Genomic DNA, 15,849 nt, shown 5'->3' on the forward strand with positions numbered 1-15,849 from the left:
TCTATTGACTCCATGGAACTTGAATTTGGCATTGGGACTAGGAACAGCCTAGCTGTTGGCCATGTGTGGCACTGCATTTCAACATAGTGATGGGGATTTGGAAATCTCTCTCCACTAGCTAATTAAATTCAGTTTGCCAGCCAATAACATCCCCTTATTCTCAGATGACAATAGTAGCAGCTAATTAACTTTTGTTTGTTTTGATTATTGAGAAATTTAAATTCTATTCATTTGGCCAGGAAGAATAAAAGCAGTGGAACCCATGCCTTTGGTTTACTTCTTTGAAGAATACAGCATTTCTTCTGAATGACACTTGGATTGGTTTGTAAATGAAAATTATGCTGTGAGTCTTATAGAGAAGAGATATTGCAAACTGATGGCAAACCTGATTATCATCTATTTAACTTTAGAACTGGTAGACTACTTTTAGAACATGGATTCAGAGGAAGAAGTATTGAAATTGTAGACCCAGAACCCAAGTTAGAATCCAGTGTGACGCTGACTAAATCACTTAACCTCCCAAATATGCCTCGGTGTTCTGATCTGTAAATGAGAGTTAGAATACAAGATTCTATAAGGTCTTTTCTGGTTTAGTCAACAATGATTAAGGACCACATACTATCCTAAGCACTAGGAATACAAAGAAAGAAAGGTAAAGACAATTCTTGCTCTCAAATATCTCACATTCTAATGGATTCTAGGGCTTCCAGCTCTAGCCCTATGACCCCAGGATCTCAAAGTCATCTATAATAGATGGTTTTTTGAATACTTGTGCACGATTTTACCCATCAATCTTTAATGTAATCTTTTCAAATATTTTAATTATAGAGTCAATGCTTTTAAAAAGCTTTTGCTTAATAATGAGATTCTCATTAAATATGATTTGGAGAGCTCAAGGGGACCTTTAAAAGGAACATTTGTCTGTCATAGCTCTTCTTTAGCCACCATTGAGTCTTATTGGGTGAAGGAGCTGGTTGAAAGAGATGCTTGGTCTTTGGAAGTACCACTTAAGCACTAGAGAAGTTTCCTTCCTTTTCTTTAGATTTTAGCCAAGGAGAATAGTAAGCATAGAATCACATTTCCTGCCAATGCAGGGAAGTGCTGCCTTTTTTTTTCATGGAATTGCACAGTCTTCCAAGGCAATTAGGATCAGTTTCAAAGGTAACAGCATAAAGACTGCATTTTCAGGGGGGAGGATTCTTCTTTCCCTTCTTCATTAACCTATTATCACACATCCCCCCCCCCCCAAGAGAGGCAGTATGGAGTAATGGACTTAGAGCCAGGAAAACAGTATCTGTATGATCTTGGACAAGTCACTTAACTTTTCTTGGCCTTAGTTTCCTCATCTATATATTGAGGGAGTTGGATTAGGTGAATTCTAAGGTCCTTTAGAGCTATGAATATATTATCCTATGATTATTACCTTTTCCTCCTCTTCTCAAGTAACAAGTCAAGAAATATCAATGATGGGGTTGTGGTAACTGCTTAAACTTGTATTGGAAATTTTTCAGTCATCAGGAAACTAAAAAAAATGTTCATTTATTGAAATCCTCAGAAGGAAATCTCTTAAAACTCATTATCATTAAGAGAAAGGAAAAAAATTAAATATTAAAAATATACTCATTTACATCATATTATACTGACCTTGGGTCCCTCAAATAAGTAAGCATAACAGTTTAAGTAATCACAAAAATTAAAGTATTAACTAAGGCATGCTCATTAGTGTCTGAGTGTCTCATAAAACCTTTTCTATTTTTTTTGAGAAGTCTGTATAGCAAGGAAAAACAGTACACGGAAATAAGAATTGAAAAGGTAACTCTTAAGAGAGGATTTTGTTCACAATGTGAACAATGTGTTGATCTCTAGTAGTCATTGTATTGCTAAGGAAGTAATACACTAGGCAAAGATAATTCAATTTTGTGCTTATAAATTTGTCCATTTTCCATAATGTATAGAAGAAATGGATTAATGACAAATCTTGTCCCTTTGACAAATATAGTATCAAGTCTTGGTTACACAGTGGGAATGCCTATCATGCTAAGAGGTCTTTTGCTATTTCTTCTTTCTTATATAGTTTCCACTACTGAGCTTCCTTATGGAGAATCCCAAGGTTAATATGGTATTAAGGAATCAGTAGGGATTTCCCTACTCCACATATCTGTGGAGAAAATATACAATTGCCATCTCCACATTCACACTGCCTTAAACATCTTGAGAAAGTCATTGTTTATTAAAAGCACAATAAAAAGTCATATGCATACTTCAGATAGGTGAAAAATACATTTCTATGTATGAAGAAAAACCTGAAAAAACCACTTGTATGTACAAAGGGGCAATGGCATATTTTAAACAAATTTGCAAAGGTTTTGCTTTAACTATAAAGAAAAAAAATAAATAGGAACACAGGCAATAAAAAGCCACTGAGAGAACAAATATTTCTAAAGCGGAAAACTGTAAATATTTTCAAGTTGAAAAGAGATAGAGAAGAAATGTGGCTAGTTGGTTCATCAGCCTGTGATATGCCAGTCCTTAGAATAAACAATCTTCAGCTGAAACTTGCCCTTCAGAGGAACCTCCTGCCACATACAGCAGTATGCTTTATCACGTCTGAAAAAAAGAGGAAAAATTTTGAGAGTCTATGTGAACAAGTTTAAAGGATTTAGGTTAATCTGATAATACTTTATTCACAAAGATCAAAACTGATTCCTGGCTTTATTAGATCACTTTACAGAGAGGTAGTGATGGTCTTTGAGGATGCCATCTTGTCTACTCCTAGGCTAAACTTGAATCCATCCTTACCTAGTTATTTGTGCCCCATTGGCCCCAGATTTTGGGCATTTGGGTAGTACGTTCAAATTTTGAGAAAAGGAAGAGAAGATAATTAGCTTATATTTCCTCTAAGGAAAAAGTTAGCTAATGTGTGGGCAGGACAATTAGGAATTAGTTGGATTATTCATACTTAATTGAGTATACTAATTAACTGTTTAGATGAGCTTGAAGTCATATTCCAGAATCTCTTTGCTTTAGGTTATCAAACTTCAGATCTGTGTGAATAAGGATTGACTCATAATCCACAACTGTTAGTTTCCCATAGTATTAGGAGAGAGTTGGGCTACATATAAGGAAAGGGTAGACATTTTCATGACTTGACAACATATAAGATAAATTGCATCTCTCAAAATAAGTATTTTCTGTGCTATCAATGAAATCTTTATTTTATTGATGATGGCTAAATTCACCTTAAAAAAAGAAAATTAAAAAAAAAACCCTTTATCTCTTCAAGGGTTTCAGGCTTTCATTCTCATGAACTTCACTACTCTAGCCAAATGATCTACACAGGTGGGGCATCTTAATGAGATCTAAAGAAGTGAAGTTTTGGCTGAAATGATTTCATCGTATGGATAAAATAACAAGATATTGAAATAAAGCTGCATGGGTAGCTACAGGACAACTTGACTTGGGTGCTTCAGATCATAAATTCCTGGTCAACAGCAGCAGACCTAAGCCATGATTCCTGCAGTCAATGCCCGGAACTGCAGTCAAGAGTTCTTTTATAGCCCTTAAGGATAAAGCACAATCTTTAGATGTGTACTTTTTAAACCTAAGTTCGGGGTGACACTTGACTTGGGTCTGGGTGTTTTGTATAATGAAACACTGGTGCATCATCTCATGGTAGCTTTGTGGCAATGATGTTCAGGGTCAGTACTCTGCACTAAAGATAAAGAGTGTAAAAATCTCTAGCTCTCTTGAAAGGATTTCGTTGTTATTCAGTCATTTTAGTCATGTCTGACTCTTCGCGACCCCATTTGGGATTTTCTTGGCAAAAATATTGGAGTGATTTGCCATTTCCTCCTCCAGTTCTTTTTATGGGTGAAGAAACTGAAGTAAACAGGGTTAAATGATTTGTCCAGGGTTGGCCTCCCAATATAATAGTAAATTGACAGGGAAAATGACTGTACTCTGAGACATCTCTCTCCGTCTCTCTGTCTCTGTCTCTCTCTGTCTCTCTCATCTATATATATCTGTCTTTCTATATACCATATCTATCATCTTATCTATCTTTTCTTGCATACTTTTTTCAGGTGGGATGCAGAAATTTCAACCTAGTCACTAGGATAAGTGTCAGCTGCAGCTCTAAGAATAGACTCTTGCATAATCTTATACAATTTTAGTGAGTACATTATTGTATTCCATTTCTCCTTTGTTTTCAGCCTATTGATTTATCGCTTTGCAACTAAAAAAAATTGTTGGCTTTGCTTTTGTGCCCCAGTTGAGAGGTGGTAGGGTGGATAGAAATTTGATCTCAGACACTTAGGATCTGTATGACTCTGGATCACTTCACCTCTCTGCCTGATAGCTTCAGTTTCTTCATGTCCATGGTGGGAATAACAATGGCACCTGCCTTCCATGGGTGTAATGAGGATAAAGTGAGATTTTTTTGTAAAGCACCCTATAAATTCTGGACAGCTAGGTGACATAGTAGATAGAATGCCAGACTTGGAATCAGGAAGACTCATTTTTTCTGAGTTCAAATCTGTTCTTGGACACTTAGTAACTGTGTGACCTAGGGCAAGTCCCTTCACCCTGTTTGCTTTAGTTTCCTTATTTGTAAATGAGTTGGACAAGGAAATGGCAAACCGCTTCAGATGTTTGCCAAGAAAACCCCAAATGGGGTCACAGAGTCAGGCATTAATGGAACACATTTTAATAACCAAAATATAAATTATTATAATGAAGGATACAGGGAAGGGATTGTATCTTATATGACTTTTGAATCACTAACAACATCATCAAAAGAATTTATCTTAAATTCATATTACTTGATAACCTATGCTTTTTTTTGGCTATTCCCTTTTTAAAAATATATTATTTTTGGAATATCTTTTGTTTTTCTCATTGCCTAGCTTTCCTTCCACATCCTTCCCACTATGTCCTTTGGAAATCAATTTGAATCATTAATATAAGGGACTATACTAGAAACTGGTATTCTCTAAAGCAAAGGCTGTTTACCTTGCTTTGATCTCCATGTGTCTAAAATTTAAGGGGATCATGCATTTTAAAAAATTTCATAACTGTATTTCAACATAATTGGCCTTTGCTATTATGCATTTAAAAACATTATTCTGAGATGAGGTCCATAGGATTCATCAGATTGCCAAGATAATCAATCCATGGCAGAGAAAAGGTTAAAGGGCCTTCTCTATTAGAGAGGAGGTTCATTCCTATGACTTTGGCAATTCATGTCTCCAAATTTTCAAATTTGTCTCAGTTTCTAAGTGACATGTTATTTCCAGTTGACAGGCTTGACAGCAATTACTCACTATTTGCATAATCATAAAAAAATCAATTCCAGTGAAAATATGTTAAAGAAAATAAGTAGAATGAATTAGAAACCATAAATTCGGCCATATCGTACCCTCAGCTAAAGGCTTCGATATCTCTCTATTGTCCCAATCATAACAATGTCTTCCCATGGCCCCTCTTTTGGTCATTTAAAATTATTCATTATCTGGCTCCATCTACCTTTCCATGATGATTACATTGGATCCCCTTTCCTCTTGCTCAGTGTTCTACCTAAATGAGCTTACTTGCTGTTTCTGTACTATAGAACAGATTAATCTCCTATGTCCATTCTTTTGTCTCTATGATCTCTCCCTTTCATCTTTTAGAGCTATCATCTCTTTGAAAGATTCAATTCAATTGTCATTTCCTACCTACTTTTTAGTCCTCTAGTGAAGGACAAACTGACTTGACCAAAAAAAAAAGGCCTACCATAACATGCTTTTGAATTTAATCTGCATCATTAATAATTTCTTCACACTTTCTTTAGTCTAAACACTCTTTGAGTCAATAATTTAAGTCCCGATTTGTAGTCTTTGTCAATCTCTGAGATCTAAATGCTCACTATGAAAATTTAACAGCCAGCTCTTGGGAGTTATTAGGAGTTGGTACTTGCACATTCCTACCTAGCTATTTCTGCCTCATTGACCCCACATTTTGGGCATCCTGGTAGTACAGAGGAGAGGATGCTGAAATTGAATTAAAAAAGACTCATCTTCCTAAGTCCAAATCTGACTTCAGGCATTTACTAACAGTGTGACCTTGGATACACAGCTCAATTTACTGTTTGCTCAGTTTCCTCATCTATCAAATGAACTGGAAAAGAAAATGGCAAATCACTTCAGTAGTTTTTGCCAAGAAAATTCCAGATGGATTCATGAAAAGTCATACATGACTGAAAGATGACAGCAATGACCCTGAATTTACTTTGTATTTATTTTTTATTTACTGATGTTGTTTCTTGCCAATAGAAAAGAATTTTCTTGAGGGGAGGGCATGTTTTGGTTTCATCTTTGTATCACCAGGGTCTGGCACTGGTTGAATTTATTTGAATTGTTGAATTGACCTAGTGGATTGTAAAGTTGATTTTTTCTGTTCCTAACTCTGTCTTTCCCCTCCATGGACTCTTTGTAGCTCATGGAGTAATAAGAATAATAATTTTTGCTAAACCCTCCAGTTTTTGTGGTTTTTTTTTTTTTAGTTTTTTTGCAAGGCAATGGGGTTAAGTGGCTTGCCTAAGGCCACACAGCTAGGTAATTATTAAGTGTCTGAGATCACATTTGAACCCAGGTACTCCTGACTCCAGGGCCAGTGCTTTATCCACTGCGCCACCTAGCTGCCCCTCAACCCTTCAGTTTTCAAAGAACTTTCATAGACATTATTTTTTTTTCTCTTAGCAATAATCCCTTGAGGGAGACAGGTCATATGTATTTTTGTCTTTTTTACTTAAATACAAAGACTCAGAGTAGTTGGATGATTTATCCACAGGTAAGGAGACAGTTTATGACAGGGTTAGACTTACAGCCCAAGTCTTCCTACTTCTATTGCGGGCCTCTTCCTGTCACAGATAGATGGGTGCCATCAAGTGATGTGATGAGGAGGGACTGAGATCTGCCTTCCAAGGTTATCACTCAAAATACTCCTTGTCTTCTACATACTCTTTGTAGGGAAAATTTTTTCTTTAAAAAATAAATGTTTAATCATTCATGAATTTATATTTACTTAAGCCATTTAATTGCAAGTTCCTTGAGGACAGGGGCTATCTTTTTTAGTATTTGTTCCTAGGGCTTAGTACAGTGCCTGGTCCAGAAAAGGCACTTAAAAATGTTTATTGTATTGAATTAGTGAACTGAATAAGCTTAGATGACTATCACACAGAATATATAATCTGCTCATTAAAGAGAATTATGATATCATAACACTGAGTTTAAATCCTTTCTCCAATATTTACTTTCCGTGCCATCCTAGGCAAGTCACTTAACCTTCTTTGGTTTATTCATATATCAAATGATTAGATCAGTGATGTCAAATCCAAATAGAAATGAAGACCTCTAATTTGTACCTAAAGATCTTCATTCACTTAGTTTAAAATGTTATATTATTTTTGTTTTATTATATTTTTATGTATTTTTCTAACTATTTATCAATTCCATTTTAATCTGGTTCAGGCTGCACTTGAGAAACCTGTGGGCTGACTTCTAGACTAGATAATCTCTGGGGTCCCATCTTCTCTAGACCTGTGATTGTATAAAAAGGGCACAGCAAAGGGTTAAGTAAAACCTAGGGGACAGGATTTGTTGCTGATAAGTAGAATCTAGGGAGGCTTCATGAAGGAGGTAGCATTTGAGTTCAGTTTCTCAATAATAGGAATAAATAGTGATTCAATTAGTAGAGAAGAGAAAGGACAAGACAGGGAAAGGGGAGAACATAAGGAGCAGAGAGCATATTCCAATTTGGCTGGAGCATATCCGTATGAAATAATACTAGAGAGCAGGGAGTTTGAAGGTTACAGAAGACAGTTTGAATTCGGAAGGCAGTAGGAAACCAACTGAACACTTTCTATGTGAGCATTTATATATGTAATCTCTTTTTCTGGCTCTGCTTCCTTGCCTTTTATCCCTTTAAGGTGGCTATTTCTCAAGTTAAATCCTTGGTCTCTTTCTCTTTCTTTGATGCTCTTTTCATTCACTCCTATATGTTCAACTATCATCTCTTTGTGGATGAATAGCTCATAGGCATAGTGGATAGAGTGCCCGACCTGGAAATTAGACATTTCATTTCAAATCCAGCCTCAGACAGTTACTAGCTGTGTGACTCTGGACAGGTCACTTAACTCTGTTTGCCTCAGTTTCCTCATTGATTCAATGTGCTGGCAAAGGAAATGGCAAACAACTCCGATACTTTTGTCAAGAAAACCGCAAATGGGGATATAAAGAGTCAGAGATAAAACAATTGAGCCAAAACAAAGATGTTTAATAATTTTTTTGATTAATTGATCACTTGAATCGATTTCTGTATTCTTGATTACTAGGGCCAGCATCTTAATAGAACTCATATCAGCCCTGAGGATTGCTGGTGACATCCTTCTGTTTCCCTCCCCTCCAGTCTTCCAGAATAATCTTCCTTTGGCATATGCCTAATTATGTCACTGCTCAAGAGTCTTCAGAGACCCATACTGAATAAAATTCAAGTTTATTTTCTTCTAATTTAGAGTCTTCCACATACTGGTACGAGCTTACCTTAGTTCCTATTTTCTACACAAACTATTCTCTAGCCAAGCTAGGGTATGCAATGTGCCTTGGACACAACCTCTGTTTTCCTGACTATATACTTTTACTCACACAATTCTCTTCCACTGGAATGTTGGACTTTGCTGTCTTCACCTGCTGGATTCTCATCCATCTTTTAAAGGCCATCTCAAATACTACTTCCACCACAAATCTTTATTTGATTGCTCTTGCCGTTAATCATCCTTCCATTCAATGTTAGGTGTGGATTCAAAACATGTCCTTAGGTTGATATTAGGTTATATTTCCAGTTGGAAATACAGCCAAGGCTATTTTCTGAAAGTCCTTCTCATGGCAAACTTGCTCCTTACGGGAACACACTGGGCCTTTGAAAACAGAGAGCAAGGCTAGGAGGACAAGTAGAGGAGATGGAAGGGGGTGATGGTGACAGATACCAGATACTTGGTTCAGAGGGAACTAGAAATATATTTAGAAATGTATTTAGACGTGAGAATTAGAAATATATTTGGAAATATATTTAGCTATGGCAGAAAGATAATCAACAAGGGTAGGCATTAAGGGCATCTCTATTTGATTCAGCTGAGTGATTGAATAACTGTCTCAGTTATCCAACATGAGCCACCAGACAAGCATCACAGTTTAACTAATGCTCCTCATTGCTAATTTGTACTCAGGTAATAGGGTGACATCAGCAGTGTGAGCCTTTAGTCTATTAAATGAAACAAGTCTTGAGGAAGTCTTTAAAAGCAAGTCTTTTTTTTTTTAAAGGAAAATTAGCCCAACTCCCATGGAGGAGGGGGTTAGGCTATTGCTAGGATAGAGGGTGTCCCATGAGTCTTAGTGCATGTAAGCCTAATTGGCAGTGTAATTTTTCATCTTTGTAACTCCAGTACCTAATCTAGTGCTTAACAAAATGTTCCTACTTTGACATGGATGGTTATTAGGATCCAGGAAATTATCCAAGAGTCAGCAAAACACAGTGAGAAGAGTACTTGTCTTGCAATCAGAAGACCTGGGTTTCAAGGGCCAGATCTGACAAGTGATAGTTCTATCTTCATTTGCCTCAACTGAAAAACAGGGATGGAGATTATCATTGCCTCCTGAATAGTGTTGTTGTTGATGATGCCAAAGCACTATGGAAATGTGTGAATTTCTTTTACTATTAGTTATATTCCTTCAAGGGGGGAAAAATCGAAAGCACTAAATAATTATTATAGCCATCATCACCTTTATTGAATAACCCTGGAAACTTGGCTATGAGCTTGTAACTATATGGAAGAGCCCCTAAGGATATAAACCTGTTGGTTGGATTCAGATTCACAGTTCTGTCAAGTGCGGAATTCCACGAAGAAGTTGAGACTGAGAAAGGATAAGGGTCACAAAACTAGTTACAAGTATCTGAATAAGGATTGGAACTGAGTTCTTTTGGGCTCCAGTCTAGTGCTTTTCCCACTGTAAAACCGAATCATTCTACTTTTCCTGTCTGGTTTCTGAGTCATATGATGGACTGTGGAATGGGACAGTTAATGAAGACAGATGAGACAAATTCTTCTTGTTGTCACCCCTGCTTATTTATGAGTCATTGGTCTTGTTTGCAAGACAATTTAGTTCTATCTGACCCTTTGTAACACCATTTGGAGTTTTTTTTTGGGGGGGGTACAACTATTCTGGAGTGGTTTGTCATTTCCTTTTCCTCATTTTATGAGGAAACTGAGTTAAAGTGGGTTAAGTGCCTAGGGTCTTCAACTGGGACTTGCCTAGGGTCACACAGCTAGGAATTATCTACAATTGGATTTGAATTCAGGAAGAGCTGACACTCTGTCCACTACATCACCTAGCTGTCTACTATCTATGGAACCTTGGGCAAATGAATAAACCTCTCAGGGTCCTATTTCCTCATCTGTAAAATGTAAAATTGAAATAGATGTCCTAGTGTAAATCCTTCCCAGCTGCAAATCCTTTGATTTTATGATCCAAGTGTAGGATTTGGAAGAGAAAAGTACATTGTAAACCCCAATATATTATAATACATGTCAACTTTTATTATGCTATACATATTATCAATGTCATAGGCTCACTGTTGTCCTCACATTGGACTATATACAGATATATTGTTGGTCCTTTGTTCTTGAATTAGACCATGAGATCAGGGAGTTGATACCAGGGTCATGCACCCAAATTGGATTTGAGTGAGGGAGTTTGTGCTAAGTCACCAGCCTCACTTTCTCCCCCAGAACCATCTTGGTCCAGTGGTCAGATATGAATCAGGATATATATATATATATATATATATATATATATATATACACACACACACACACACACACACACACACACACACACACACATATATATATATATATATATATATATATATGTATATATGGACAGGAAGGATTTACAAAATAACCCCAACAAATTCATTTTCTTGACATTCTCCTTTGGTCTGAAAATTTTCTAAAGAAAAATAGGACTTGAGCATTTCACTGACACAATCCATTAGTTTTCAGTTTATAATGGACTCAAAAAAAAATCTTAAGCTGAGGCAGCCTAATGATAATGGATATTAATGAAAATCACAGCAAACAGAATGAAAGGAGGAAACTTACATTTTTATTGGCCCAGGTGTGGAGAGGACTCATCAGCTTGTCAGTTTTTATTTTTTCCTTGAGCAGACTGCTCGCCTAAAGAACAGAAGATATGTTTTGATCTAAGAGCTCAGACAGTGAAGAACAGGAATAGAGGTTCACAGGCTACTTTTTCAAAGGAAACCAAATTTCCTTGCTACAATGTCAGCACAGACACAGCTAGCCTCCCACTTCAGCTCAGTAGGTGTCCACCCAGTTTGTAAGGTTTCTCTGTTTGCTTTTTGTGTGTTTTATTTCCACTAAAAAAAGAACATTGGATCAATATGAGTAATGGAAATAAGATGATTCAGAATCAGGGGTACTGGGTGGGGGTCCTGGCTCTTCTATTTTTTACCTGGATGAATCTGGCCAAGTTATTCAACTTCTCTGGGCTTCAGTTTAATTCTCTGTAACATCCCCTCTGGGTTTATTTTTTTTTAATCTTACATTAGCTGGGTCTGAGAGAGTCAGCTATTACTACTCTCAAGATTCTAGGAATATTCTTATGGTCCTGATACTAATAGCTCATGAGCCCCCACCAATTTGCTTCCCTCTTACAATCAGCCAGCAGACTTAGATCTTAGCAAATATATTTAATCAAATAACAGAATAAGAACAGTACTTATAAAACATTATCCACATTGCCTGGAACCCATTTTCCTATTAATAAATATGAAGTGTACAAGGGGAAGAGTGGTCATGAACTTCCCATGATGGTGACGGATACATGTAGTATACATGCCAAAGCAACTCACAACCTTAGCATTGGACTAGTGTTAGGATTTGGTTTCCTTTCTTCTCCAGAGGATCCTCTAGAAACTTGCTGAGGGACATAATTGACAAATTATTCTGCTTCTCTGATAGACTTATTACAGAGCACAGAGTTTTTAAACTGAATTGGTCAATTCGTTGATAGGCTGGGTTAGCCAAGTGACTTAGTGACTACCAGAATAAACCGGGTAGATTTTCTGACCACAATTGTTTGACCAGACTAAGCCAGGCAGAAAAACTCAGCCACTTGTATCTTTATAGGAGGTGATGTTTTCTATTGGATAGGTAAATTAACTGAACTTCACTGAGTTGGCTCTGCCTCCAGCCTCTGGCTTGGCTAGTTTCCTTTTTAGCTCAAGTATTACGGGTGATCTTTTTAAGCAAAGAAACATGACCCTTAATCAAAGTTTGGCAGAAGGCTTTCCTCTTTGATTCCTAACTCAAAACTTCAGTTCTGAGATCTAGTTCCTCTGGCTAAAAGTGGAAGAAATTTCTCTCTCTCTCTCTCTCTCTCTCTCTCTCTCTCTCTCTCTCTCTCTCATTTAACCATTCTTCATGGGATGCTAAGTGCTATAATAGCAAGAGAGCTGGGCTTAGAATCAGGAAGAATTCAAATCTGCCGTCAGATACTTAAGATACTTACTATGTGACCTGGGTATGTCACTTAACCTTGATTGCCTCAGTTTCTCATCAGTAAAATGAGCTAAGGAAGGAAATGGCATGCCATTCCAGGATCTTTGCCAAGAAAATACCAAATGGGGTCATGAAGAGTCAGACATGACTGAAAAAAATGACTGGACACTCACACATACAAGTCAGAGGTGGCTTCCCTCTTTACTTATGGGGCTCAGTCCAGTTATATTTCCCAAACTCTTGTTGGATCTTATGGAGATCCATGGTTTGGGACAAGGTAGGGAATTGTTCTATACCCTGCTAGGACCAGTTAATTGTCTTGTAGGTCTGTTCATTATGCAATTGAACTTTGAGAATCTCAGAACTCTTTTTAAGTTGTAGAATAATATTTTGAAATCTAAAGACTTTCCATTTATAGTTCAGTATCTATTTACTGCTACCTTCCTTCCCCTATCTTATAGTTCTTCTGAATCTTAAAGGGAAAGATTATTATGGTTTTTTTTAAATGAAGGGATGAGTCAAGATTGACACTAAGGACACTTTCCTCCCTATAGTCAATGAAAATAGAATCAATTAGACTTCTGTGTCTGTGAAGGGACTTTTTTTTAAGATCACACTTAGATTTTACTAGTGAGGGGAAGAAGTGATGAAGAAGTCAGTTATCACCAGAATAAGTTAGCATCTCCTCTTCCTTTTGTAGTAATAGTAGAAAGGTTCCTGGGGCACTAGAAGTTAAGAAATTTTCAGAGCAAAGATTTGAATTTAGGTATTCCTTATTCTAAAGTAAATTCTTCAACCATTATGCCATAATTCCTACCAATATAGCTCCTCCAAATGAGAGTCATTTGTGAAGCAGTCTTGTTAATAAATAGAGCTTTTGTTCTGCCTAATCAATCCCCTGGTTTTGACACTCCTGTGAGAAAACTATTGAGGACATCTCAGCTCAGTTGGAGGTATTCTGGAGTAGGAGTTAGGTGGCTTATATTTCCACCTATGTCTTTCATACTATTAATGTGAGCTCAGGCAATTTACTTCTTCTTCAGTGCTTTATTCTTTTATTTGTAAAATGAGGGGGGAGTAGAACAAATTACATTTAGGCTCTCCTCTAGTTCTACTGTTATATCATCAAGACCCAGAAAGATCTCTGCTATCAACACTAGGAAATAAACATGCATAATGGTTAGAGATTTGATCTTGAAGTCAAGAAGGCCTAGGCTCAAATCCCACCTATGAAATATATTGACTATGTGATCCTGGGCAAGTTACTCGCCTCGTTGACCAAGGCATTTTATTATTTTGAGGCAACTGGGGTTGAGTGACTTGTCCAGGGTCACACAGTTAGTAAGTGAGTGATTGAGGCTGGATTTGAATTGAAGTCCTCCTTATTCCGGGACTGGTGGTCTCTCCACTGTACCACTTAGCTGCCCCTTCAAGGAAATTCTTTACGCCAATGTGTTGTAGAGAGCACGCCAGCTTTGATCAGTAAATGGAGTTTCATCATTTAGGAACTCTGTCAATGAAAGCACAAACTGCTCCCCTAATTCCATTATTAACTCCATTATTAGAATTATCACGAACTCAAAGGACAACCGAAACAACTCAGAGAAGCCTAAGCCCAGAGGTGTTGTAACTTTGATGAAGCAGAGAAGGAACATCAAGAAACATCATTAAAAGTGACAGTGTCCAACAGCTAGGAACAAAACAAACCCTAATCTAGGTGATGGGAACCTCTCTGGCACCTGACATTTCTACTGGTAATTTAATTAATTCCATGTCACCTACATCATTCAGAGACACTGGAAAAAACCTACATTAATCATTTGGGAGAAAAGCAATAGTGCCCACATGGCAGCCTGGCAAATGCCCGCCACTTAGAATAATTGAGCCTTTATTGGATCATGACAGAAACCAATCTTTTGTTCTTTCTCACTGCAATCATCTGCTATCTGAAGGACAGCAACTATGAACAAGAGGGAAAGATAAGTAATCCTCCTCCTGCAGGAAATTGTGGGCCATAAACCCTTCCCTTCAGGTGAGGCAACAAGAGACCTTTGGGAAAGGGGAGGACCAATGAATGGGAATGGTTTGTCTACCAAGTGACAGCTCTTTGGAAAAATCAGTTAGAATTTGCTTTTCCCCCCCTTCCTTAAGAGAATCCAAAAGCACAATTTCTATGAAAACAATTTGATAGTGATTTTGACAATGAAAATTGTTATTTCTTTTCTAACAGAACATTTTAACTATTTTGAAATTTTCTCATTTATCTTTTCTTCCCCTCATGATAAAACAAGAGTTCGTTTGCATTAACTTTTTGGAATTTCTAGAGAGAATGGTGTGCCAAGACTACATTATGACAGGCATATTTTGGGGAGCATATTTTTATAAGTAAGAATGCTGACCTTGGAGTCTATAGTTCAGAGTTCAAATTATGCCTCTGATGATCATTATCTGTCAAGTTATTTAATATCCTGGGCCTCAGTTTCTTTACCTATAAAATAAAGGACTTGGACTAGATGATCTCTTTTGCTGAAACTAGCGAAAATGACTAGAGAACAGATTGTTCAATTTTTAGCATGAGAACTTATAACTGGGATATCAGTAAATGCTATATAATACATGTATGCCACAGTTAAGATCTTGATTTATTATTTGTTGATTATCTAGAAAAAGAGATGTCAGATTGTAGCCAGTGGACCAGAACTGCTGAGAGGGTTTAAACTGGATTGTAATTGGAAGAGGGTGGAGCCAAAATGGTAGAGTATAGGCCAGATTTTCACATGCAGGGAATATGCAAAAAAGGTTTTTATAGAGGAGGGGAAAATGAGCATGTGGTAGGCAATGCTTGAGTCCTCTCTCTCTCTCTCTCTCTCTCTCTCTCTCTCTCACACACACACACACTCACACACACACACACACACACACACAAACAATTCATTGCCTAGGAGAAAAAGAAACCTATTTTTACAAATAGGCAGATAGGAGAGGAAAGGGATAAATGATAAGAGAGAAGGAGGATTGAGGAGCAAGGCAAATTTTTAAGGAGGGGCAGTATAGAAAGAGAAAGGGAAGGATAAAGAGAAGAAAATAGGTTGGAAGGAAATACAGTTGATAATTATAACTGTAGATATGAATAGCAGTTAACCAATAAAAAGGAAATGGATAGTCGAATGGATGGGAAACCAGAATCCAACAATTTGTTGTATACAAGAGACACACTTGGGAAAGAAAGA

The 15,849-nt window shown here is 37.1% G+C and overlaps 1 protein-coding gene across 1 annotated transcript in view; it reads right to left on the reverse strand.

The window, feature by feature from the left end:
- Nucleotides 1–15,849, reverse strand: part of EMCN (endomucin) — a 165,693-nt gene that overhangs the window by 4,600 nt on the left and 145,244 nt on the right. The window contains exons 12-13 of the mRNA XM_074228105.1: nt 11,198–11,272; nt 1–2,607 (exon numbers count right to left, since the gene is read on the reverse strand). The exon at nt 1–2,607 is cut by the window's left edge and continues 4,600 nt beyond it. Coding sequence (XP_074084206.1) covers nt 11,238–11,272 — 35 coding nt within the window. The 3' untranslated portion in view covers nt 1–2,607; nt 11,198–11,237. The remainder of the gene's footprint in view (nt 2,608–11,197; nt 11,273–15,849) is intronic.

The sequence above is a fragment of the Macrotis lagotis genome, chromosome 3, assembly GCF_037893015.1.
Source record: "Macrotis lagotis isolate mMagLag1 chromosome 3, bilby.v1.9.chrom.fasta, whole genome shotgun sequence".
NCBI classification, from domain to species: Eukaryota; Metazoa; Chordata; class Mammalia; order Peramelemorphia; family Peramelidae; genus Macrotis; species Macrotis lagotis.